Source organism: Rhinatrema bivittatum, chromosome 3 (genome assembly GCF_901001135.1).
Source record: "Rhinatrema bivittatum chromosome 3, aRhiBiv1.1, whole genome shotgun sequence".
NCBI lineage: Eukaryota > Metazoa > Chordata > Amphibia > Gymnophiona > Rhinatrematidae > Rhinatrema > Rhinatrema bivittatum.
This window is the reverse complement of record NC_042617.1, coordinates 588891817-588914188: the sequence shown is the minus strand read 5'-3', so window position 1 is coordinate 588914188 and position 22372 is coordinate 588891817. Positions and strand designations below refer to the sequence as shown.

At 46.0% G+C, this 22372-nt stretch overlaps 1 protein-coding gene across 4 annotated transcripts in view; it reads right to left on the bottom strand.

The window, feature by feature from the left end:
• Positions 1–22372, bottom strand: part of SCAF8 (SR-related CTD associated factor 8) — a 686214-nt gene that overhangs the window by 123139 nt on the left and 540703 nt on the right. For all 4 annotated transcript variants that reach the window (XM_029596704.1, XM_029596703.1, XM_029596702.1 and 1 more), the window contains exon 19: positions 11275–11490. In XM_029596704.1, the coding sequence (XP_029452564.1) occupies positions 11275–11490 (216 nt within the window). The remainder of the gene's footprint in view (positions 1–11274; positions 11491–22372) is intronic.

Below are 22372 nucleotides of genomic sequence, written 5' to 3'. Positions count from 1 at the left end.
ATAGGGAAGTGGGAGGGGGTGGGGTTGAGGTGGTTGGGGTTGATGGGGGGTCATGGTTGTAAGGTTCATTAGAGGGGTGTCCGTAGGGGGGGGGGGGCGTGAGGGTCGGGTATGTAACTTAGGGCGTGGATGGTTAGTCGGGGTATGCTAGTTTGAAGAGCCAGGTTTTGAGATTCTGTTTGAATTTTTTATGGCTTTTCCCTTCCCAATTCGAAAGCCGAATTGGGAAGGGAAAAGCAAGTTTTGACTATCTAGGTGTTCTATGAGCGGTTGTTTAAGAAGGAGGATAGCCGGTTCAGGGCAGAGTCCGCGATACCGATATCTGAGAGGCGATTGATAAGGAGATTATGGTTGACGGTATCGAAGGCCGCAGAAATGTCAAGCAGGGCTAGGATGTAAGATTGGCCTTTATCTAACCCCTTGAGGATTGTATCGGTGAGAGATATTAGCAGGGTTTCAGTATTGAAGTATTTTCGAAAGCCGAATTGGGAAGGGAAAAGCAAGTTTTGACTATCTAGGTGTTCTATGAGCTGAGCGTTGACTACCCTTTCCATGAGTTTTGCTATGAATGAAAGGTTGGATATCGGTCGGTAGTTGGCTGGGATTGCGGGGTCCAAGTTAGGTTTCTTTAAGATAGGTTTGAGGGTGGCTTGTTTCAGTTCATCGGGGACCTTATCTAGGGTGAGGGATCGGTTGATAATTTCAGAGATAGGTTTGGCTATGGTGTCTGGAATAGCAAGGAGCGATTTTGTAGGAATGGAATCTTCGGGGTGAGAGGAGGATTTCATTTTCTTTAAGAATCTAGTTATCTCAGAGGCGGAGGTGAGTTCGAATGAGCTGAGAGTGTTACAGTGTGATTTTTGGGTAGAAAGAGGGGGAGGAGTTGTGGAGAATTTTGAGATAATGTTGGAAATTTTGCTGTGGAAATAGTTAGCTAATTCCATACACTTGTTTTTGGCGTCTAAATCTGAGAAGGGGGGAGGTGTTGAATTTGTGAGGGAGGAGACATACGTAAAGAGGGCTTTGGCATCGTATTGGTAGTTGTGGACCTTCTGGGTGTAGTAATCTCTTTTTGTTTTCAAAATGGCGGTTCTGTAGGTGTGGAGGGTGTGTTTGTAGGAAGCCTGGAGAGCCGGGGAGGGGTTCTTACGCCATTTCTTTTCCTTGGCCCGTAGTTGGAGTTTAAGGGTTTTAAGTTCGGGAGTAAACCAGGGTTTTTAAGGGTTAGAAGGGGTTACCTTAGAGGTCAATTCTGAGAAGGTGCAGGGCATGGATATTTTGCACTCATGAGCCTGTGAGTCCAATATTTAGAGGGAAACTCCCCTGGGACTTTCCCTTTAAAAATCATTTCTCCGGCTAGGACTATGGGTACAGAAATATCTATACTTTCCAGGTGCAAAACACCTGTAGAGAAGCACACAAGGGGAGTTAAAATTAAACTCTCCATGTATACCTTGCTGGACTAGCCTCGCCGCAGCACCACATCTTTCTCTTGTAAATAAGGAAAAGAGGGTGGTGGTGGGCACAATTTTCAACAAGGTCTTCCCCACTAGCGACAGTGATGGCTGAAGGTGTATCCAGCTTTAACTATAGAAGCATTTTTTGGACAGAAATTGTGTGGGGAGGCTTTTGGATCCACCCTCTCCACAGGGTATGCAGTGCTGAGGTACCCTGATCCCATTCTGATTTTTCCTCAAGAGAAGTCTCCAAAAATATCAACTAAGGATAAAAGAACAAGATTTTAAGACTCTAACCATATTCACCATCCAAGGGACCAGGATGGGCTGGGTGTTCAGGAAGAAGATGGAGTAAGGTAGGAGTTTTGTTGTGAAGTGATGACCCCTCAAATAGGACTCCTAGTTAGCCGCTATGTGAGTTTGTACAAGTAAAATCACCCAGATGCCTGAACAAAAGATACTTATCTACAGAGAAAATAATTTATGTATCAACAGTGAGATGTAACTTCACTATTTAAGAATAAATGGACTTTATTTATTATCAAATCAGTAAACTTTAACACTCCAAGCCTGGTCCTGTTGATTTGTCCCAGTATCTCACCTCGTAGGATGCAACTATACTTTAACTACATTCTAAACGCAGTGGAAGCAAAACACCATGGTCTGGGCCACAAGTGGTCTGGCCACTCCCTCATAAACACCACCCTAACTTAAAAAAAAACCCAAACCCTCATACCCCCCCCCCCCCCCCCTGCACTCATACTTTAACTTACCGAAAAACCTGCTCCAGAGATGACCTCATATCTGCATGCATCAATATCTCCAACAAAATGGACCTCTCAAACACCGAATCTGCCATTTCCTCATGGTACAATATCACCCAAGACATTGCTGACCAACTATGCCCACTCACCTCTAAAACCATAAACCCAGCGCACAACAATAAAAAAAACCATGGTACACTCTCGAATTAAAGAGAAACAAGGAAAGACAATGGTGAAAACACCCCTCATCCTCTTTACGAGCTTCATATTACGCCTCCATGCATACCTACAGGAATTCCATCCAAAAAACAAAACGGGATGTCTATGCCCGTAAAATACACAACTTCCAATATGATGCCAAAACCCTCTTCTCCATATCTGACCTCACCAAAACCTCATCCCCACACATATCCGACATCGGCTCCAAAAACAAATGCAATGACCTAGCCCTCTTCTTCCAAAACAAAATCTCCACCCTTACAGTTAATTTTCCTTCAGACATTGCCAACTCCAACTTCATCCCTACCAATACCTTCACATCTCTCACCTTGTTTGAATCAACTTCATCTGAAATAGAAACCCTCTTAAAGAAAACTAAAACTCCCTTTCATCCCTCTGAAACCATCCCCAAACTACTCTCCATTCCCAATATAATTGCTAAACTCATCTCCGAAATAATCAACTGCTCACTAACACAAGATAACGTCCCCCCATTCTAAAACAGGCAATCGTCAAACCGATTCTCAGAAACCCAACCTTGACCCCTCAGATCTCTCCAACTTTAGATCTATCTTTAATCTGCCCTTCCTAGCTAAAGTCACTGAAAAAATAGTCAACATACTTCTCTCTGAATACCTTAACCATTGCAAGATTTTCTCCACATCCAAATTTGGCTTCTGTAAACACCTCAGTACAGAAACACTTCTAATATCCTTAACAGATAACACTCAAAGGAATAGATAGCGGTAACTCCTATCTCCTGGCTATGCTAGACATTTCAGCTGCATTCTATACTATCAGCCACAACATTCTCATTAGTCTTCTCTCAGACATTGGCATCACAGGAACAGCACTACTTTGGCTAAAATCTTACTTAGAAAACAGACACTATATGGTCATTCTAGGCAATCATGAATCTGACCCTATTAACCTTAACCGTGGCGTCCCCCAAGGCTCCTCTTTATCCTCTACCCTCTTCAACATCTATATGTTACCCTTTTCTAAACTCCTCTCAAACATAGGCATCACCCACTACATATTCGCGGGCGACATCCAAATTCTCATCCCTTTCAAGGACTCGTTACATAAAGCCCTTCAGACCTGGGACAACTGCCTCACCACCATCAGCCAACTTCTCACAAAAATGAACTTAGCCCTTAACCCTCACAAAACTGAACTAATGGTCATCTCTCCCAACTCACACATTTACTCAAACCTCCCTCTGCTTCCCAAACCCATTTCTCTACACACACACAAAACCTAGGTATCTCTACTGAAACCAACTATCCTTAAAACCATTCATCAAAGCCACCCTAAAAGATTGCTACTTCAAGCTACATCCAAATGGCAGATGAAATTTAATATGGACAAGTGCATGGTGTTGCATATAGGGAAAAATAACCCTTGCTGAGTTACACGATGTTAGGTTCCATATTAGGAGCTATCACCCAGGAAAATGATCTAGGCAACATAGCGGATAATACTTTAAAACCGTCGGCTCAGTGTGCTGCAGCAGTCAAAAAAGCAAACAATGTTAGGAATTATTAGGAAGGGAATGGTTAATAAAACAGAAAATGTCATAATGCCTCTATAATCGCTCCATGGTGAGACCACACCTGGAATACTGTGTACAATTCTGGTCACCGCATCTCAAAAAAGATATAGTTGCAATGGAGAAGGTACAGAGAAGGGCAACCAAAATGATAAAGGGGATGGAACAGCTCCCCTATGAGGAAAGACTGAAGAGGTTAGGGCTGTTCAGCTTGGAGAAGAGACGGATGAGGGGGGATATGATAGAGGTCTTTAAGATCATGAGAGGTCTTGAACGAGTAGATGTGACTCGGTTATTTACACTTTTGGAATAATAGAAGGACTAGAGGGCATTCCATGAAGTTAGCAAGTAGCACATTTAAGACTAATCTGAGAAAATTCTTTTTCACTCAACGCACAATAAAGCTCTGGAATTTGTTGCCAGAGGATGTTGTTAGTGCAGTTAGTGTAGCTGGGTTCAAAAAAGGTTTGGATAAGTTCTTGGAGGAGAAGTCCATTAACGGCTTTTAATCACGTTTACTTAGGGAATAGCCACTGCTATTAATTGCATCAGTAGTATGGAATCTTCTTAGTGTTTGGGTAATTGCCAGGTTCTTGTGGCCTGGTTTGGCCTCTGTTCAAAACAGAATGCTGGGCTTGATGGACCCTTAGTCTGACCCAGCATGGCAATTTCTTATGTTCTTATGTTTTGAAGAAATTAAGACCCCTCTTACATCTCACTGATTTCCGTACTGTGCTCCAGACCACCATCTTCTCCAAAATTGCTTATTGTAACTCCCTCCTCCTAGGCTTCCCTGCCTCCACCCTCAAACCCCTACAACTCTTAAGGAACGCCACAGCCCGAGTCCTAACCAACACTCTGAAGAATGACCACATTACACCCATACTGAAAGATCTTTATTGGCTTCCTATCACCTCGAGAATACAATACAAAACCTTATCCCTCATACATAAGTCCCTAGTGAACAAAAACACGCAATGGCTACACGATTCGCTCCAATTCCATTCCTCCAGCAGACCCACACGAACTGCATACCAAGGACCCCTACATGTACCCTCCCCTAAGCACACACAATTTGCCTCCACAAAAAAGAGAGCGTTCTCAATAGCAGGGCCCACAATTTGGAATGCCATGCCGCCCGAACTCCATATAGAATCTTGCACAACCAAATTAAAAAAAAATTGAAAATATTGCTGTTCCAACAGGCCTTCTTTTATCCCATGTAATTGTTATGCCATTTATTTAGGCGCTTTGTTCCTTGTTTCCTGTAAACCGATACGATGTGAAATGGAGAAATTACTTACCTGATAATTTCGTTTTCCTTAGTGTAGACAGATGGACTCAGGACCAATGGGTATAGTGTACTCCTGTTAGCAGTTGGAGACGGATCAGATTTCAATCTGACGTCAGCCCCTAGTACATATACCCCTGCAGGAAGTGCAGCTCCTCAGTATTCTTCCTTGCAAAGCATTGTGGATATGTGTGTGACTGACTGATTGATTAACTTAATATGATTAACTTGGATAACTTTTGTTAGAACGTTAAAACTTGATTAACTTGAACTGGTTGGTTGACCCTAGCTGGAGACCGCCAGTGCCCAACCGGAAAGCGTCGACACCCGGCAGGGTGGATGCCCTAAGGAAATGAAAGCATGGCTTACCCTTGAATCGTTGAAGGGCCATGTATAGTGGCAGCCGAGGGTGGGCTGCTGAGTCCATCTGTCTACACTAAGGAAAACGAAATTATCAGGTAAGTAATTTCTCCATTTCCTAGCGTGTAGCAGATGGACTCAGGACCAATGGGATGTATAAAAGCTACTCCCGAACCGGGTGGGAGGCTGCCCGTGGTCCATTAAGGATTGCTCTTGCAAATGCTGTGTCCTCCCGAGCCTGAACATCCAGACGGTAGAATCTGGAGAAGGTATGGATGGAGGACCACGTTGCCACCCTGCAAATCTCGGCAGGTGACAGCATTCTAGTTTCTGCCCAGGAAACTGCCTGGGCTCTGGTGGAATGGGCCTTGACCTGTAGAGGTGGTGGTTTTCCCGCTTCTACGTAGGCCGCCTTGATGACTTCCTTGATCCAGCGGGCAATGGTTGCCCGCGAGGCCGTTTCCCCTTGCCTCTTTCCACTGTGAAGGACGAAAAGGTGGTCCGTCTTTCGTACTGGTTCCGACATCTCCAGATATCTGGATAGGAGTCTGCTGATGTCGAGATGGCGCAGACTACGAGCTTCTTCCGACTTCTTCAACCCGTCCATCGCAGGTAGCGAGATGGTTTGGTTAAGGTGGAAGTGTGAGACCACTTTGGGGAAGAAGGAGGGAACGGTGCGTAGCTGAATAGTCCCTGGGGTGAGTCTGAGGAATGGCTCACGGCAGGACAGGGCCTGTAGCTCTGAGATGCGGCGGGCCGAGCACACAGCCAGCAAGAACACCGTCTTCAGGGTTAACAGACGGAGGGACAGGCCTCGGAGGGGTCTGAAGGTGGATCCCGCTAGAAATTCCAAGACGAGGTTGAGGTTGCACAGGGGCACTGGCCACTTTAGTGGTGGGCGAATGTGTTTGACTCCTTTCAGGAAGCGTGATACATCTGGGTGCGAGACTAAGCTGTCGTCCTCGCTCCTGGAGCCGTAGCATGACAATGCGGCCCACCTGTACCTTGATGGAGTTGAGGGACAGACCCTTCTGAAGTCCGTTCTGTAAGAATTCCAGGATCACGGGAACTCTAGAGGAACGTGGTTTGACATTGTGGTCTTCGCACCAGGCCTCAAAGACTCTCCAGATTCTTATAGTATCCCCTCTTTCTCAGGCGGGCCCTCTCAATGGCCAGACCGTAAGAGAGAATTGAGCTGGGTCCTCGTGAATGATCGGGACTTGTTGTAGTAGATCTCTGTGTGGGGGCAGGGGTAGTGAATTCCCTGCCAGTAGTCTTCTCATGTCTGCGTACCACGGTCTTCTTGGCCAATCTGGAGCCACCAGAAGAACTAGTCCCCTGTGTTGCTGTATCTTGTGTATGATTGCGCCCAGTAAGGGCCACAGTGGGAAGGTGTATAGCAGGGTCCCCGGTGGCCAGGTCTGAACCAGGGCGTCGATCCCCTGTGATTGCGAATCTCGCCTGCGGCTGAAGTATCTGGGTACTTGAGCATTGGATCTGCTAGCTAGGAGGTCCATGTCTGGGGGCCCCACTGACTCACTATCATCTGGAAGGCGGTGGACGACAGCTTCCATTCTCCTGGGTTTAGACTTTCCCTGCTGAGGAAGTCTGCCATGATTTTGTCTTTCCCGGCGATGTGGACGGCGGAGATCTCCTGGAGATTTGCTTCCACCCACACCATCAGGGAGTCTATTTCTGGGGACACCTGTTGGCTTCTGGTTCCGCCCTGTCGGTTGATGTAGGCCACCGTCGTGGCGTTGTCCGACATCACCCTGACTGCTTTGTCTCGGAGTCTGTGGGCGAACCGCAGATAGGCTAGTCTGACTGCCCGCGCTTCTAGGCGGTTGATGTTCCATCCCGCCTCTTCTGCGTTCCACCGTCCATGGGCGGTTAACTCTTCGCAGTGTGCTCCCCATCCGTGTAGACTGGCATCTGTGGTGATCAGGGTCCAGGTTGGGGAGGATAGTCTTGATCCCCGGCTCATGTGGCTGGTCTGCAGCCACCACCGTAGTTGGGTCCGGATTCTGTCCGGGAGTGGTAGATGTACGGTGTAGTTCTGGGACCGTGGGCTCCATCGCGATAGGAGTGAGCGTTGTAGGGGCCTCATGTGGGCTCGCGCCCATGGCACCACTTTCACTGTGGATGCCATCAGCCTGAGGACTTGCAGGTAGTCCCATGCTGTGGGATGAGGAGCGTTCAGCAAGGTCTGCAGCCGGTTCCACAGTTTTGATCTCCTTGAGGGAGTCAGGCTGACTTTGTCTTCCTTGGTGTCGAATCGGACTCCTAGGTATTCCAGTGACTGTGAGGGCTGTAGAGAGCTTTTGTTTGTTTTCACCACCCATCCTAGGTTTTCCAGTAGTGTTATGACTCTGCTGGTTGCTTGGTGGCTTTCCTCCGGTGACTTTGCCCTGATCAGCCAATCGTCTAGGTAAGGGTGAATGAGGATCCCTTCCCTCCTCAGTGTTGCCGCCACCACTATTATCACCTTGGTGAACGTCCGGGGTGTGGTGCTAACCCGAAGGGTAGTGCCTGGAATTGATAGTGATGATCCAGGACCTTGAAGCATAGGTAGCGCTGGTGTTCCAGATGAATTTATTTATTTATAACTTTTTTTTTTTTAATAACTTTTTTTATATACCGAGGTTCAATTTACAAGATTAATTGTTAATTGAGATGTGTAGGTAGGCCTCCGAAAGATCCAGGGATGTGAGGAACTCCCCTGGTTGTATTGCATGTATGATGGATCGTAGGGTTTCCATGCGGAAGCGGGGGATCCTTAGGTGGCAGTTGACCGACTTGAGGTCCAGGATAGGCCTGAATGTACCCTCTTTCTTGGGTACGACAAAGTAGATGGAGTAAAGTCCAGTATTCATTTCCTGTGTAGGCACCGGGGTTATGGCCTCGAGGGCCAGAAGTCTGGATAGAGTAGCTTCCACTGCCGCCCTCTTGAGGAAGTCATGACAGGGGGATTCTATGAATCTGTCCGGAGGGGTTCGAAGGAAATCCAGGTAGTACCCCTCTCGGATGATGGCTAGGACCCACTTGTCCGAAGTTATCTCGACCCATCTGCGGTAGAATAAGGCTAGTCTGCCCCCTATGGCTTCTTCTCTTGGACGGGTCGGCTGATTCTCATTGTGGGGTGCGGCTGGGGCCTGTCCCCGAGCTGGTTCCTCTCTTGTTGTGAAAGGACTGGTTCCTGCCCGCAGGGCGGGGGGCTTGGTAGTTGCTCTTGTAAGGGTTGAAGCGCTGTGAGCTTCTGCCCCTGGAGGACCTGTGGAAGGGACGCTGGTTTCTCTTCGTCTTATCTTCCGACAGGCGTGGTAATGGGGAGTCGCCCCATTTGTTGGCCAGTTTCTCTAGTTCGCTGCCGAACAGGAGGGATCCTTTGAAGGGCATCCTCGTGAGGCGCGTCTTGGAAGAGGCATCAGCCGACCAGCTTCGAAGCCAGAGTTGTCTCCTGGCCGCCACTGCGGACGACACTCCTCTGGCTGCTGTGCGCACTAGGTCGGAGGCAGCGTCAGTGAGGAATGATACTGCTGGTTCCATGTCTTCTCCTGGGGTGTTGTTCCTGGCTTGGGATAAGCAGGCACTTGTCACCACGGTGCAGCAGGCTGCAATCTGTAGGGACATGGCTGCAACTTCAAATGACTGTTTTAGGATGGCTTCCAGGCACTGGTCATGTGCATCCTTGAGCGCTGCTCCTCCCTCCACTGGGATGGTAGTGCGCTTGGCGACCGCGCAGACTATGGCGTCCACTCTAGGGCATGCCAGAAGCTCCTTGGTCGCTGGGCCCAGGGGGTACATGGCTGACAAAGCTCGTCCCCCTTTGAATGTGGACTCCGGAGCATTCCATTCCAGGTCAATTAGCTGTTGTGCCACCTGTAGGAGAGGAAAATGGCGGGACGTCTGGCGAAGGCCCTCCAGCAGGGGGTTCGTTCTAGGTTCCCCCGAGGTGCCTTGGCCCGGGATAGCGAGTTCCGTTAGACATTGGGATACGAGGTCCGGGAGCTCATCCTTTGTGAAGAAGTGTCTCATGGTTTGGTGTAGCTCCGTCCCCGAGGGGAGTTCCCCTTCTTCCAGGGGCTCGACTTCCTCTTCGGAGAAATCCATGACCCCATAGATGGGGCTTCTGGGTGGTGGGAGCCTGTGCCTAGGCCTCGAGGGTCCTGGGGCATGAGGGTCCTCCGGTGGAGCATGTGGCTGATCAGCCAGAGGCTCAGTTTGCATTTTGACAAAGGCGTGAATCCCCTTGAATAATTCCACCCAGGATATCGATGCTGGGTCTAAGTTGAGGGGCGCAGGTTCCCTGGGGGTCCCCGACTGTGGGGCGGACCCACTGGGGCCTGCTAGGTCCGGGGTACCCCCCAAGGAGCTAGTGCTGGGCCCTGGGTGGGACTGGCCCTGACCTGGATCTTCCAGGGCCTCCTCACAGTGTGTGCACAGGGCGTCGGCCTCCTCGCTCTGTGCGGCTCTGATGTGGCATGCAGGGCAGAGGCCTTGAGCTTTAATTCCTGTTTCTGGAGGTGCCATGTCTGTGGACGCGTAAGCTCTTGTGTGCTCCAGTGCACCTGAGATGTGCGCTTAGATATGCACAAGGATTCTTGTGCGCTTAGGTCGATTTGTGCGCTCGGATCGGACGGCGGGTGATGAAGCGAATTGGGGCAAGATGGCGACGGCAAGCATGCGGGTAATATGGCGACCTCCTCGGAGGATCTCCACGTGGGCAGACTCTAGGAAATGGCCGGGGCCTGGGCCTGGCCCTGCTAGGGCGGATCAACCAGGTGGCACTGGTTCCGATTGGTGACCTGTGCTCCTCCTCGATCCTCGGCGCTTCCTGGTTTCGTCCCGGGCGGTCTCCGGCTGCGGGGGGGAGGGTAAATACCTTCACCACCGCGCTCGAGGGGTGCACCCGCTGCCTCTCAGCCGCGCCTGAGGATCGGGGGCTAGGTCTTCGCCGCAATTCGGCCGCCGGACCGAGGCTCACCTCCGAGGGACCATAGAAATCACCTTGGGAATCTCAACTGGGGGAGGGATCCGAGGGTATCACCGCAGGAGAGCGGGGCTCGTCTTCAGGTAGGTTTTTCCCCTCTAATTTTGGTTTTCTTCTTTGGATTTGGTTCAAACGCTGTGAGAGGGTGCAGATAGTCCCTAACTGCTATGGAGACGGAAGATACTGAAGAGCTGCACTTCCTGCAGGGGTATATGTTACCATCCCCACATTCCCTACCTCTTTTTTCCCCCTGCTATTGACTGTTTATAGTTCTCTGTAAAACAAAGTCCATATTATCGCTTGTTCTCTTTTAAACTAGTTTACTGTTTAATGATTGTTCATTGTTCTCTGTAAAGCTCGTTAGCTGCATTTTGTTTACTGTGAACCGATGAGATGTTCCCAACGTTCGTCGGTATATAAAAGAATATACATAAATAAATAAATAAATATGTACTTGGGGCTGACGTCAGATTGAAATCTGATCCGTCTCCAACTGCTAACAGGAGTACACTATACCCATTGGTCCTGAGTCCATCTGCTACACGCTAGGAAATTATATATTTTCCCAAATTCTGAAATATTTCAATAACTTGCTCTTAAAATGATGCATAATTTTATGTATACATATTTTCATTTCTTACCTAGAGCTGCAGTACTTTCAGTAGAAGTAATACGATGGTCTGTCAGTTGTAATCCTTTCTGTTCTGGCTCTGCACGACTGCTAGGAGGATTATAAACATGTCCAGAGGATACAGTTGGAGTAGTAAGAGTACCAGAAATAGAACCAACAGGTAGAATAAGGCTACTGAAATCTTTCATGGTCTCCTGACTGATAGATAGCGGAGGCTGTGTGAAAGCTGGAAAAAAAAAAATCCACAAATACGTCAAGGAGTAAATTTTTGTAATCTTTATCACACTGGACATACAGAGGTATTTCAGCCTAGTCAATTCCAAACATCTAGACTGCAATGCTAACATCCATTATATGCTCTCAAAAAGAAGAAAACTACTTTATTTTATCTGATTATGTGCTTTTTATAGGGTACCAAATATCTTCTAACTCCCCTGCAAAGTTTATCAGGAAGATTGTGCAAAATGTTTCTCCAAATCTGTTTCTAAAGAATTTATCTTTTCAGTATGAGTAGAGGCAAGAGTCTCCTGAGCTAGCATTCTAGGCAAAAAATTATTCACAGTGGCAGTAAAATAAGAGATGCACCCCTGTTGCACATATGAAAGTACCATCCATAGATTATTTAAAGTTATAGGTCAGGGTTTAGATAAGGAAGATATCAAACTAGAGGCTGCAGAAGGTTCACCTCGATGGAATCCAGTTGGCACCACCACTAATTTTTAGTTAACCCCATAGCTGTATCTGGGGCTTCAGCTGTGATTGGGACTTCTCCACTGCCCTGCAGTACTCCAACACCATCTCCACCAATAATCTCCATCACGCCGTAAACAAACACTGCTGACTCCTCCTTGTTGTACCTGGATGACCTACCAAGCAAGAGTCATGAGCCCACTGAAGAACGCTTTGCTGTGGGCGCCGGGGAACAACAGTCTTCCCAGGAGGGAATTAATAGCAGTGGCTATGAATGCAGTAACCACCACTGTGAATGCAGTAACCACCACAATCTTCACAGGGTTGATGATTCCAGAGAGCCCTCGTTATCAAAGGATCATGAGAAAGCATCGGCTTGTCGGTGCTTCTCAGTGGAACGGTACCACAGCTCAAAATCAAACTGATTGAAAAACAATGATCGGCGGACTTGCAGGGGGTGGGGGGTTTAGTTTCTTTTTTTTTTTAAATTTTTTATTTATTCAATTTTCAGATATATTTACATCATATATCAAAAGAAATAAATAGATACACATATTTATTACTTAACGGAAAAACAACATCAAAATGAAAACAGTACTTATACTTTAAACTTAGATCTCTTAATCAAATAGGAAATCTGGGAGCAAGATGTACTTCCAGGAAACATAGAGCTCATTTATTAGGTTCACAGAGTAGCACTATCCCCTCTTTTTCTTTTGGAGCCTCGCACCTCATTTTTTACCATCTAAGAACCCTCTGAGTTGTTCTGGTTCATAGAAAATATATTTATTTTGCTGATATCTCAATAAACATTTGCATGGGTATCTCAGAACTACAGTGGCTCCACGACTTATTGCCTCTGATCTCATAAGGAGAAACTTTTTTCTACGTTCCTGCGTGGAGCGCACTATATCTGGATAGATCCAAATTGGATAACCATAATATTTAACTGTTCTATTTCTAAAGAAAAACTTTAGAAGAAGATTCCTGTCTTGCTCAGGGGGGTTTAGTTTCTGCACATGTGGTAGAAGTTCTAGGTTTTTGTGATTCATATAGATAGTTACTGGGCATTTGGCTCCTTCCAGCAAGTGTCGCCAAATGATAAAGGGGATGGAACAGCTCCCCTATGAGGAAAGGCTGAAGAGGTTAGGGCTGTTCAGTTTGGAGAAGAGATGGCTGAGGGGGGATATGATAGAGGTCTAAGATCATGAGAGGTCTTGAAAGAGTAGATGTGACTTGGTTATTTACACTTTCGAATAACAGAAGGACTAGGGGGCATTCCATGAAGTTAGCAAGTAGCACATTTAAGACTAATCGGAGAAATTTCTTTTTCATTCAACGCACAGTTAAGCTCTGGAATTTGTTGCCAGAGGATGCGGTTAGTGCAGTTAGTGTAGCTGGGTTCAAAAAAGGTTTGGATAAGTTCTTGGAGGAGAAGTCCATTAACTACTATTAATCAAGTTGACTTAGGGAATAGCCACTGCTATTAATTGCATCAGTAGCATGGGATCTTCTTGTTGTTTGAGTACTTGCCAGGTTCTTTTGGCCTGGTTTTGCTTCTGTTGGAAACAGGATGCTAGACTTGATGGACCCTTGGGTCTGACCAGCATGGCAATTTCTTATGTTCTTATGTTCATTCTTCCAAAGCTGGCTTAACTGCTAGTAACTCACATTCTCCTCTGCCAGACAGAATTCTTCAAAAAGTAGGAGCAGGTCAATAGCGTTCCATTATGGTTATGCTGTAGGAGGACAGAGCTTACCCCAAGTGTGGACGCATCTATCTCCAGAATGAATGGCTTAGATGGATCTGAGTGGTGTAGGTATGGATCACAGTGAACTCCCCTTTTCAGATGTTAGGAAGCTTGGATAGTACCTGTGGTCCAGGTGTTGCTGTCCAAGCCCTTTTTAGATAGGGCTATGAGCTGCGCTCTCCAGGAGCAGTAATCATGGAAGAATTGCCTACAGTAATTCGCGAACCCCAGGAAGCGCTGCAGCACCTTAAGGCCCACTGGCCAGGGTCACACTCCAATATGGCTTTAAATTTATTGGGGTCCATATGGAGGCCTTGGCAAGAGATAATATATCCCAAAAAGGGATGTTCGTCCTGTTCAGAAGTTCAGTTCTCTAACTTGGCATAGAGGAGGTGCTCATGGAGTCTCTGGAAGACCTGTTTCACATGATGTCAGTGAATCCTACGACTTCGAGAAGACTAGGATATCATCCAAGTAGACTACCACATGGGAGTACAGGTGGTCCTGAATATTTCTTTTTACCATGAATTGAAAACTGTGGGGGTATTGCACAACCCAAAGGGCATCACTAGATATTCATAGTGTCCATCACGGATGTTAAAGGAGGTCTTCCATTCATCGCCCTCTCGGATTCTGATCAGATAATATGCCCCCTGAAGATCCAGCTTGGTAAATATTTACCCACCCTGAAGGCAGTCAAAGAGCTCGGAGATCAAGGGAAGAGGTTAGCAGTTCTTCTTGGTTATAGAGTTAACACCACGATAAACAATGCAGGGATATAGAGAGCTGTCCTTCTTCCCTACGAAAAAGAATCCTGCCCCTGCAGGTGAGGAAGAGGGGTGAATGAACTCATGGTCTAGATTTTAATATACTTGAACATAGCTTCTGTTTCCGGTATAGAAAGCAGGTAGATCCTGCCCCTAGGTGATACTTTCCCTGGCAGCAAATCAATCGCACAGTCATAGGAACAATGTGAAAGCAGGACCTCCACTTGCTATTTACTAACGATATCGGTGTGTTCTGCATATTGCGGTGGCAGGCCAGGTATCTCCAAGGCCAGTGCCTGGGTGAGGTGCAAGACAAGCGAGATCTTGGTGAGACATTGTTCATGACAGCAAGGGTTCCATCTAGTGATCTGTAGAACAGCCCAATCAATGTGGGGTTCGTGCAACATGAACCCATGTAGACCCAGAACAATCTCGCTGAATGCCTTTTGAAGTACATGCAAGCTAATGTGCTCTTGGTGCAGGAGGTAATTGAGTGGGACATTAGCCATTGTGAATATCCTGTTAAGGGTTCTCCATGAACAGATAAGATGGTGAACATGAAGTCCAATGAACTGTTGGAATACCATATTGATGTCAAATCCACAAAATTAGGGAAACACTAGTGTCTGATAAACAATAACCATAAGAGACTAGTGCATACGAATCATCAATTATACATATAGGTCTCCAAAAATTATAACGACCTCACAACCAAATGGTTACTATTTTTTATCTTTTCATTTTTTTTCAACTAAAGCTGCATCAGGGCGGGTTAGTTTTGTTCACATGTTCTGTCTCTGACAATTGGGCTCACTAATATTTGTGTAGAGTGCACTAATATCCAAAGGGGCGGATTTTAAAAGGGTTACGCGTGTAACCCTTTTAAACCCCTCCTGTGTGCACTGAGCCTATTTTGCATAGGCCCTGCGACTTGTGCAAGCCCCGGGAAGTGCGTATGTCCCAGGGCTTGAAAAAAGGTGCGGGAAGTGGGCGGGGCAGTCCGGGGGCAGGACCGAGGCCTCCAGCACAGCGGCCGTGCTGGGGGATCGCAGGCATAAATAAAAAAAATAAAGGTAGGGGAGGGATTTAGGTAGGGCTGGGGTCGGGTTAGATAGGGGAAGGAGGGGAGGGCGGAGGGAACGGTGAAAGTCATCTGGGCTCTCCTAGGGCTCGGCACGCGCAAGGTGCACAAGTGTGCACCCCCTTGCGCGGGCCGACCCTGGATTTTAGAACATGTGCGCGGCTGCGCGCACATGTTATAAAATCGGGCGTAGATTAAAAAATCTGGCCCATAGTGACTAACAAAGAAGAGGTTGAAATCGGAGAAAACGAGTAGTGTTTTTGACATATGACTTGGATAGCGAGACCTCTTTTTTCAAAAATTGATCTAAAAATTTGGACAGGGATTCCAATCCTGATTCTATTAAAGAAACAATAGATCTGCCTGGAGGATTTTGTTCATCTTTATGCTCCTTAGGAACTAAGTAAAAAGCTGGAATTTAAGGAGAATGTGATTTCAAAAATTGTATTTCATGTTTGGTAAAAAAAAAATGCTGAGATTCCTCTTCCTCCACTATTTAATTTATGAAATTAATGATAAAGTCAGATATTCTGTTAATTGTTCATAAAACTGAGAATTACTCAGTTGGAAGACTGCCTCTGATATATTGATTGCGGTGCAAGATAACAATCGCACCTGTTTCATAATCAAATTTGTATTTGCACATACACTTTTCAAGGCTTCCAATTCAGTTTTAGATAAATTATGTGCCACATGCGAATAGTGCTCCTCCAGTTTCTCAATGTCGTTAAGGACCAGGGGTCCATAAAGATTTTAATATCCAAAAGATTCCCACCTCCTTGGATAACCTTATTGCCCTACCAGAACGTATTGACCAGAGGTTCCAGGAGAGATCCTGTGAGAATAAGGCATGGTGACCTAATTCCCTAGCACCCGCTTCCAGCTCTGTCTACTCCTCCTCCTATGGACCAGGCTTCACAAAACTAGATCTCAAAGGAGCATACAATCTCATCTGTATTAAGCATCTGTACCTGATCCCCTTGTACAGGTCCTTGGTGAGGCCTCACCTGGAGAACTGCGCTCAGTTCTGGAGACTGTATCTCCAAAGAGACAGGATGGAGACAGTCCAGAGAAGGGCGACCAAAAAGGTGGATGGTCTTCATCGAATGACTTATGAGGAGAGATTCAAGAATCTAAATATGTACACCCTGGAGTAAAGGAGGAGCAGAGGTGATATGATACAGACTTTCAGATACTTGAAAGGTTTTAATGATCCAAAGATAACGACAAACCTTTTCCGTTGGAAAACAAATCAGCAGAACCAGGGGTCACGATTTAAAACTCCAGGGAGGAAGACTCAGAACCAATGTCAGGAAGTATTTCTTCATGGAGAGGGTGGTGGATGCCTGGAATGACCTTCTGGAGGAAGAGGTGAAGACCAAAACTGTAAAGGACTTCAAAGGGGCGTGGGATAAACACTGGGGATCCATAAAGTCTAGAGGATGTGAATGAAGAGTGGGTGGCTCACGGGAACGACGGCTACTATCTGGTGATAATACCCTTATTCAATAAACATACACACGGTTAATGCGACTCCAACATTGCTCTAAGCTTCAGCATCAATGAGGAAATGTGGAGAAAAGGATTTGCATTCACAAAAAAGCGGGGAGTAGCTTGCTTGTTACGGCAGTTACTACCCCAAACCAAATAAGCCTGACACTGCACTTTCAATGCATATCCAGCATAGCTCTCTGCTTCAACGGCAGGGGAGAAAGTCTGACACTTCACGCGTATCCAGCATAGCTCTCTGCTTCAACAGCAGGGGAGCAAGACTGATACTTCACTTTCAATGCATAGCCAGCATGGCTCTCTGCTTCAACGGCAAGGGGGAATGAAGAAACATGTATCTATATTCAGGCAACAACCAACAAGGACTGAATTACATAGCCTGGATAAACAGATAAGCATGGGTGTAGCTTGCTTATTGTGGTGGTTAATACCCCTAACTAATTAAGCTATTTCACTTAGATGCAGTTCCAACTCTGCTCTCTACAATAATGGCAGGGGTGGAAGGGAAAAAGAATAAAAAAGGTTACTAAGAGCCAAGAGAAACAAATAAGTATGTGAGAGAAAATAAAAAGTGCGAAAGCTTACTGGGCAGACTGGATGGGCCGTTTGGTCTTCTTCTGCCATCATTTCTATGTTTCTATGAGTGAAAGAATTATACAGTCAGAGACAGAGAACTCCCGGTGGTCAAACTGGCCTTTGAAGAATGGAGACACCTCCTAGAGGGGGCCTAACACAAGATTACTATTTACTATAAAATTTACTATAAAAATTTAGATTATCTTCTATAGGCCGAGGGACTCATTCCCAGATAGGCTCACTGGTCCCTTTTCTTTTCACTATTTCAAACTCCGCTACAGACCAGGTGAAAAGAATCTGTAGGCTGACGCCCTGTCCGAATCCTTCATAACTGAAGATAGAACAGAAGCCCCACGATATATCATCAATCCTGCAGGCTCATTTTTGCTTCTGTCCCTGCAGGGAAGACAGTTGTCTTCAAGAAGCTCCGGGAAAAAGTGTTCAAATGGGTGCATGACTTTCGCATGGCAGAACATCCTGGAGAGCTTGAACATGTGACCTACTCCAATGCCACTACTGGTGGCTACACGTCAAGGATGATGTGAAGACTACATGGATTCCTGTCCTATCTGTGCGCAGAACAGAACTAATCATGCCCGACACTGTAGGTTGCATCAACCTCACCCCAACACAAGGGTCCACAATCTTAATATCTCCCATGAGTGTCCTGTTTCTGTACGATTCAAGAGGGATAGAGAATGTGTGATCTGGTGAATGGAAAGATATATGCTTTTTGATGCAATCAAGAATGCTTTGAAGAGTGATGATCTGCGCTGAATCAGTTTCAGGCCGGTGGCAAAGATTTATTTATTTATTTAGGTTTTTTTATATACCGCCATTCATGATACATTCACATCATGCTGGTTTACATGTGAACAGGGGTGCATAATAACTTCAAACTTTAACTAAAGTGCAGAGAAAAAACAGTTATAAATAACAAGGCATATTGAACTGGGCGAAGAGAGAAATGAGAGGAAAGCATAACGTCAGTAAGGATGATTATACATTCCTGGAACTAGGATGACTGAGCTAGATATGATGATATGAAGAGAGATTAAGTAGGGTCCGGGAATGCTTGCTTAAAGAGCCAGGTCTTAAGTCTTTTCCTGAAGGTTGGGAGGCAGGGCTCCTGTCTCAGATCTGGGGGGATGGAGTTCCATAATTGGGGACCGGCTGTTGAGAGGGCTCGATCCCTTAAAGTGATGTGTTTGGTGGTTTTGATGGATGGGACCTGGAGTGATCCTTTGTATGCGTCTCTTGTCGGTCTTGAGGAGTTATGTAATCGGGAGAGGGATCTGTAGGTCAATTGGAGCATGTTGGTGGATGATTTTGTATATAATGGAAATGGACTTGTAGATGATTCTGAAATTTATTTTATTTATTTAACAGTTTTTTATACCGACCTTCATAGTAAATTACCATATCGGATCGGTTTACAGTTTAACAAAGGGAAAAACTAGAGTAACAAATTCAAGTAAAAACGAAAGATAATAATAAGTAGGAATAAGTCAAAGTTACAATCAACAGGGGGAGAGAACTTGGAGGCTTGCAACAAGCTGGAAAGAAGAAAGGCCGGTAAAAGTATTTTTTACCATAGAGTGTACAAGTTAAAACTTAAGAACGGTGCTTTAACCTGAAAGTCTCAGAGTCCATTTATTTATTTATTTATTTATTTTCTTTCTTTGAGAAACGGAGTGCCAGACCGGGTAGGAATGAAATGTATTGGCAGCCAATGGAGGTTTTTTAGGATTGGAGTGATGTGATCTCTCCTCCTGATGTTTGTTAGAATTCGTGCTGCCGCATTTTGTACCATCTGAAGCAGTTTGGTGTAAGAGGAAGGGAGACCTAGAAATATTGAATTACAATAATCTAACTTTGAGAAGATAATTGCTTGAAGAATCGTTCTGAAATCTTGAGTGTGGAAGAGGGGTCGTATCCTTTTCAGCACTTGGAGTTTGTGGAAACAGTCTTTGGTAGTTCTGTTGATGGTAGCTTTCAAATTCATGCGATTGTCAATAATCATTCCTAAGTCTCTCACTTGTGTGGTTGGTGGAATGGTATGCTGAGTAGTGGGGGTGCAGCTGTTCTCAGGAGATATGAGTAGGAGTTCAGTCTTGGAGGAGTTTAAAACTAGGTTTAGACTGGAGAGGAGGTGTTTGATTTCTTGTAAGAAGTTTTCCCAGTGATCCAGTGCTTTCAAATAGGTATCTTTAATGGGGATCAAGATCTGAATATCATTTGCGTAGAGGAAATGTTTTAGATTAAGGTTGGTGAGAAGCTGGCAAAGCGGCAGAAGGTATATGTTAAAGAGTGTCTGAGACAAGGAGGAACCTTGAGGGACTCCTACTGGTGAGTCATAGTGTGATGATTCTTTGTTCTGGACCTTAACCTTGTAGCCTCTATTGCTGAGAAAAGTTTTAAACCAAGTGAGTGTGGTGCCCGTGATGCCAATGGAAGCCAACAGGTTTAGAAGGATGGAATGGTTGACCGTATTTGAAAGCAGCCGAGAGGTCCAAAAGGATCAATAAGAAGGATTGACCTTTGTCGAGTCCCATGATGAAGTAGTCAGTTAGGGAGATGAGTAGAGATTCTGTGCTCAATGCTTTGCGGAACCCATATTGAGAGGGGAAAAGGAATTTGTTGTCTTCAATGTAACCTGAAATTTGAGTATTCACTAATTTCTCCATAATCTTGGCTATGAAGGGAAGGTTGGCGATCGGGCGGAAGTTGTTGGGGTCTTTAGGGTCCAAATTTGGTTTCTTGAGAGGTTTGAGGGAGGCCGATTTGAGGTCATCTGGGTAGGATCCTTGGGAAAGAGAGCAGTTTATGATGTCCGCCAGTGATTTGGAAATGAAGTCAGGAATTGTTAAGAGATATTTAGTGGGAATATGATCCACAGGATGAGAGGAAGGTTTCATTCTCCTTAGAACGACTTGTATCTCCGAGGTGGAAATGGGTTCGAATGCTTCAAAGCAAATGTTTTTGGAGGAGGGATGATGTGGAGTCGAGGGGGATGAAGTGCTGGAGGGCAGCTGATTCAGAAGGTTGAGGATTTTGGTTTGGAAATGGTGAGCGAGTTCATCTGCTTTGGATTGTGCCAAGTTACAGGGAATCTCCGGGGGGTTGATCCGTGTGAGATTCGATACATAGGCAAATAGGGCTTTAGCGTCAAAGACCAGGTCATGGATCTTGGACGCGTAGAAGTCCCTTTTGGTTCTCATAGTGGAGGTCTTGTATTGATGTAGGGTGGATTTGTAGGAGGCCAAATTGCTGGCACACGGGGCTTTACGCCATTTGCTCTCTTTCTGTCTTAAACTTTGTTTAAGTTTCCTTAGATCTTTGGTGAACCATGGTTGTCTTTTGGAAGGGTTAGAGTGTGATTTCTTTGTTACTAATGGATATAGCTTGTTGGCGATGGATTCAGTGATGTTGTTCCAGGAGTGGAGAGCTGTGTTCGGATTGGTGAGGTCTATGAGATGAAGTTGAGATGTCAAATGAAAACTAAGGTCTTCAGAGGAACATGATCTTCTGTAGGGAAAGGAGGGGGAGGGTGTGTGTGGGGTGATGGTTTCTTTCAGCGAGAATGAGGTTGAAATAAGTGTGTGGTCGGACCATGGGACCTTTTTACAACTAAGGTGCGAAGCTGGCTTGATGCCAGGATTGACGAAGATAAGATCCAGCGTGTGACCGGCTCTGTGCATGGGTTTGTTAACTATCTGGTTGAAACCCAAGGCTGAGAGGGCAGTGAGAAAGGCTTCGCAGCTGGGAGAAAGTGTGGGGTTGTCCAAGTGCAGGTTAAAATCACCTAAAATTATTGCTGGGGTGTCCAAGTTGATGAGAGTTGTGGATTTTTCAACAAGAGGGGAGGCGTCTGTTTCCAGGATGCCCGGAGGGGCGTAGACAAGAAGGATTTGAAGTTGGGTAGAGGTGAAGAAGCCGATTTCAAGTTTGGAATCTGAATAGAATGGGTGTAGAGAGAGTCTGAGGTCTTTTTTGGCTGCTAGAAGGATCCCTCTTCCCTTTTTTTTATTCTGTCGGGTTATGGAGAAGATGTCATAGATATGCATTGGTAATTGATTTATTATTGCTGTATCTGAGGGCTTAAGCCATGTTTCTGTGCCTGCACATATATCAGGCTTAGCATTGCTGAGATAATCGCTGAATAGAGATTTCTTGGATAGAGATTGCACGTTGAATAGTGTTAAAGAGAATAGGGTGAGGCCTAGGAGTTGGGTGATCGGTGCAATCATGATTGGTGCGAGTGATTTTAAATTGCGATGTTGAGCTTGCCTGGTTGACTTTTCTTTGGAGGATAGGCAGTGTTGAAGGATTGGGAAAACTGGGTGCATTCTGGAGTGTAGGGCTGGTGAAAGTGGTGGTAGTCAAAGTGGATGGTATAGAGTGTGGTATGGTAGAGGTTTAGGGGCAAAGAAGGAGGAGCTGATGTGAAGATTAATTGGTGGCGGGTCAGCACTACGGTGTGGCTGCAGGGGTCGCTGGAGTGAGAGACAGGTGACGAAGTCTAGGATGGCTTCGGTTGAGTCCTGGGCGAAGAGAGAACTTCGGAGGAGGTAGGGTGAAGAGGAGAATCGATTGCGAGGGGTCTGCAGTAGCGATCGGTCGCCTAGTCCGCGGGGCTGCACGAAGGGGCGCACAAAGGGGCAGGCCCCTTTGGCGCACAACGCCGGGAGGGCGGTAGGGGATTTAAAAACCCCTGAGGTCGCCGCCTTCTGA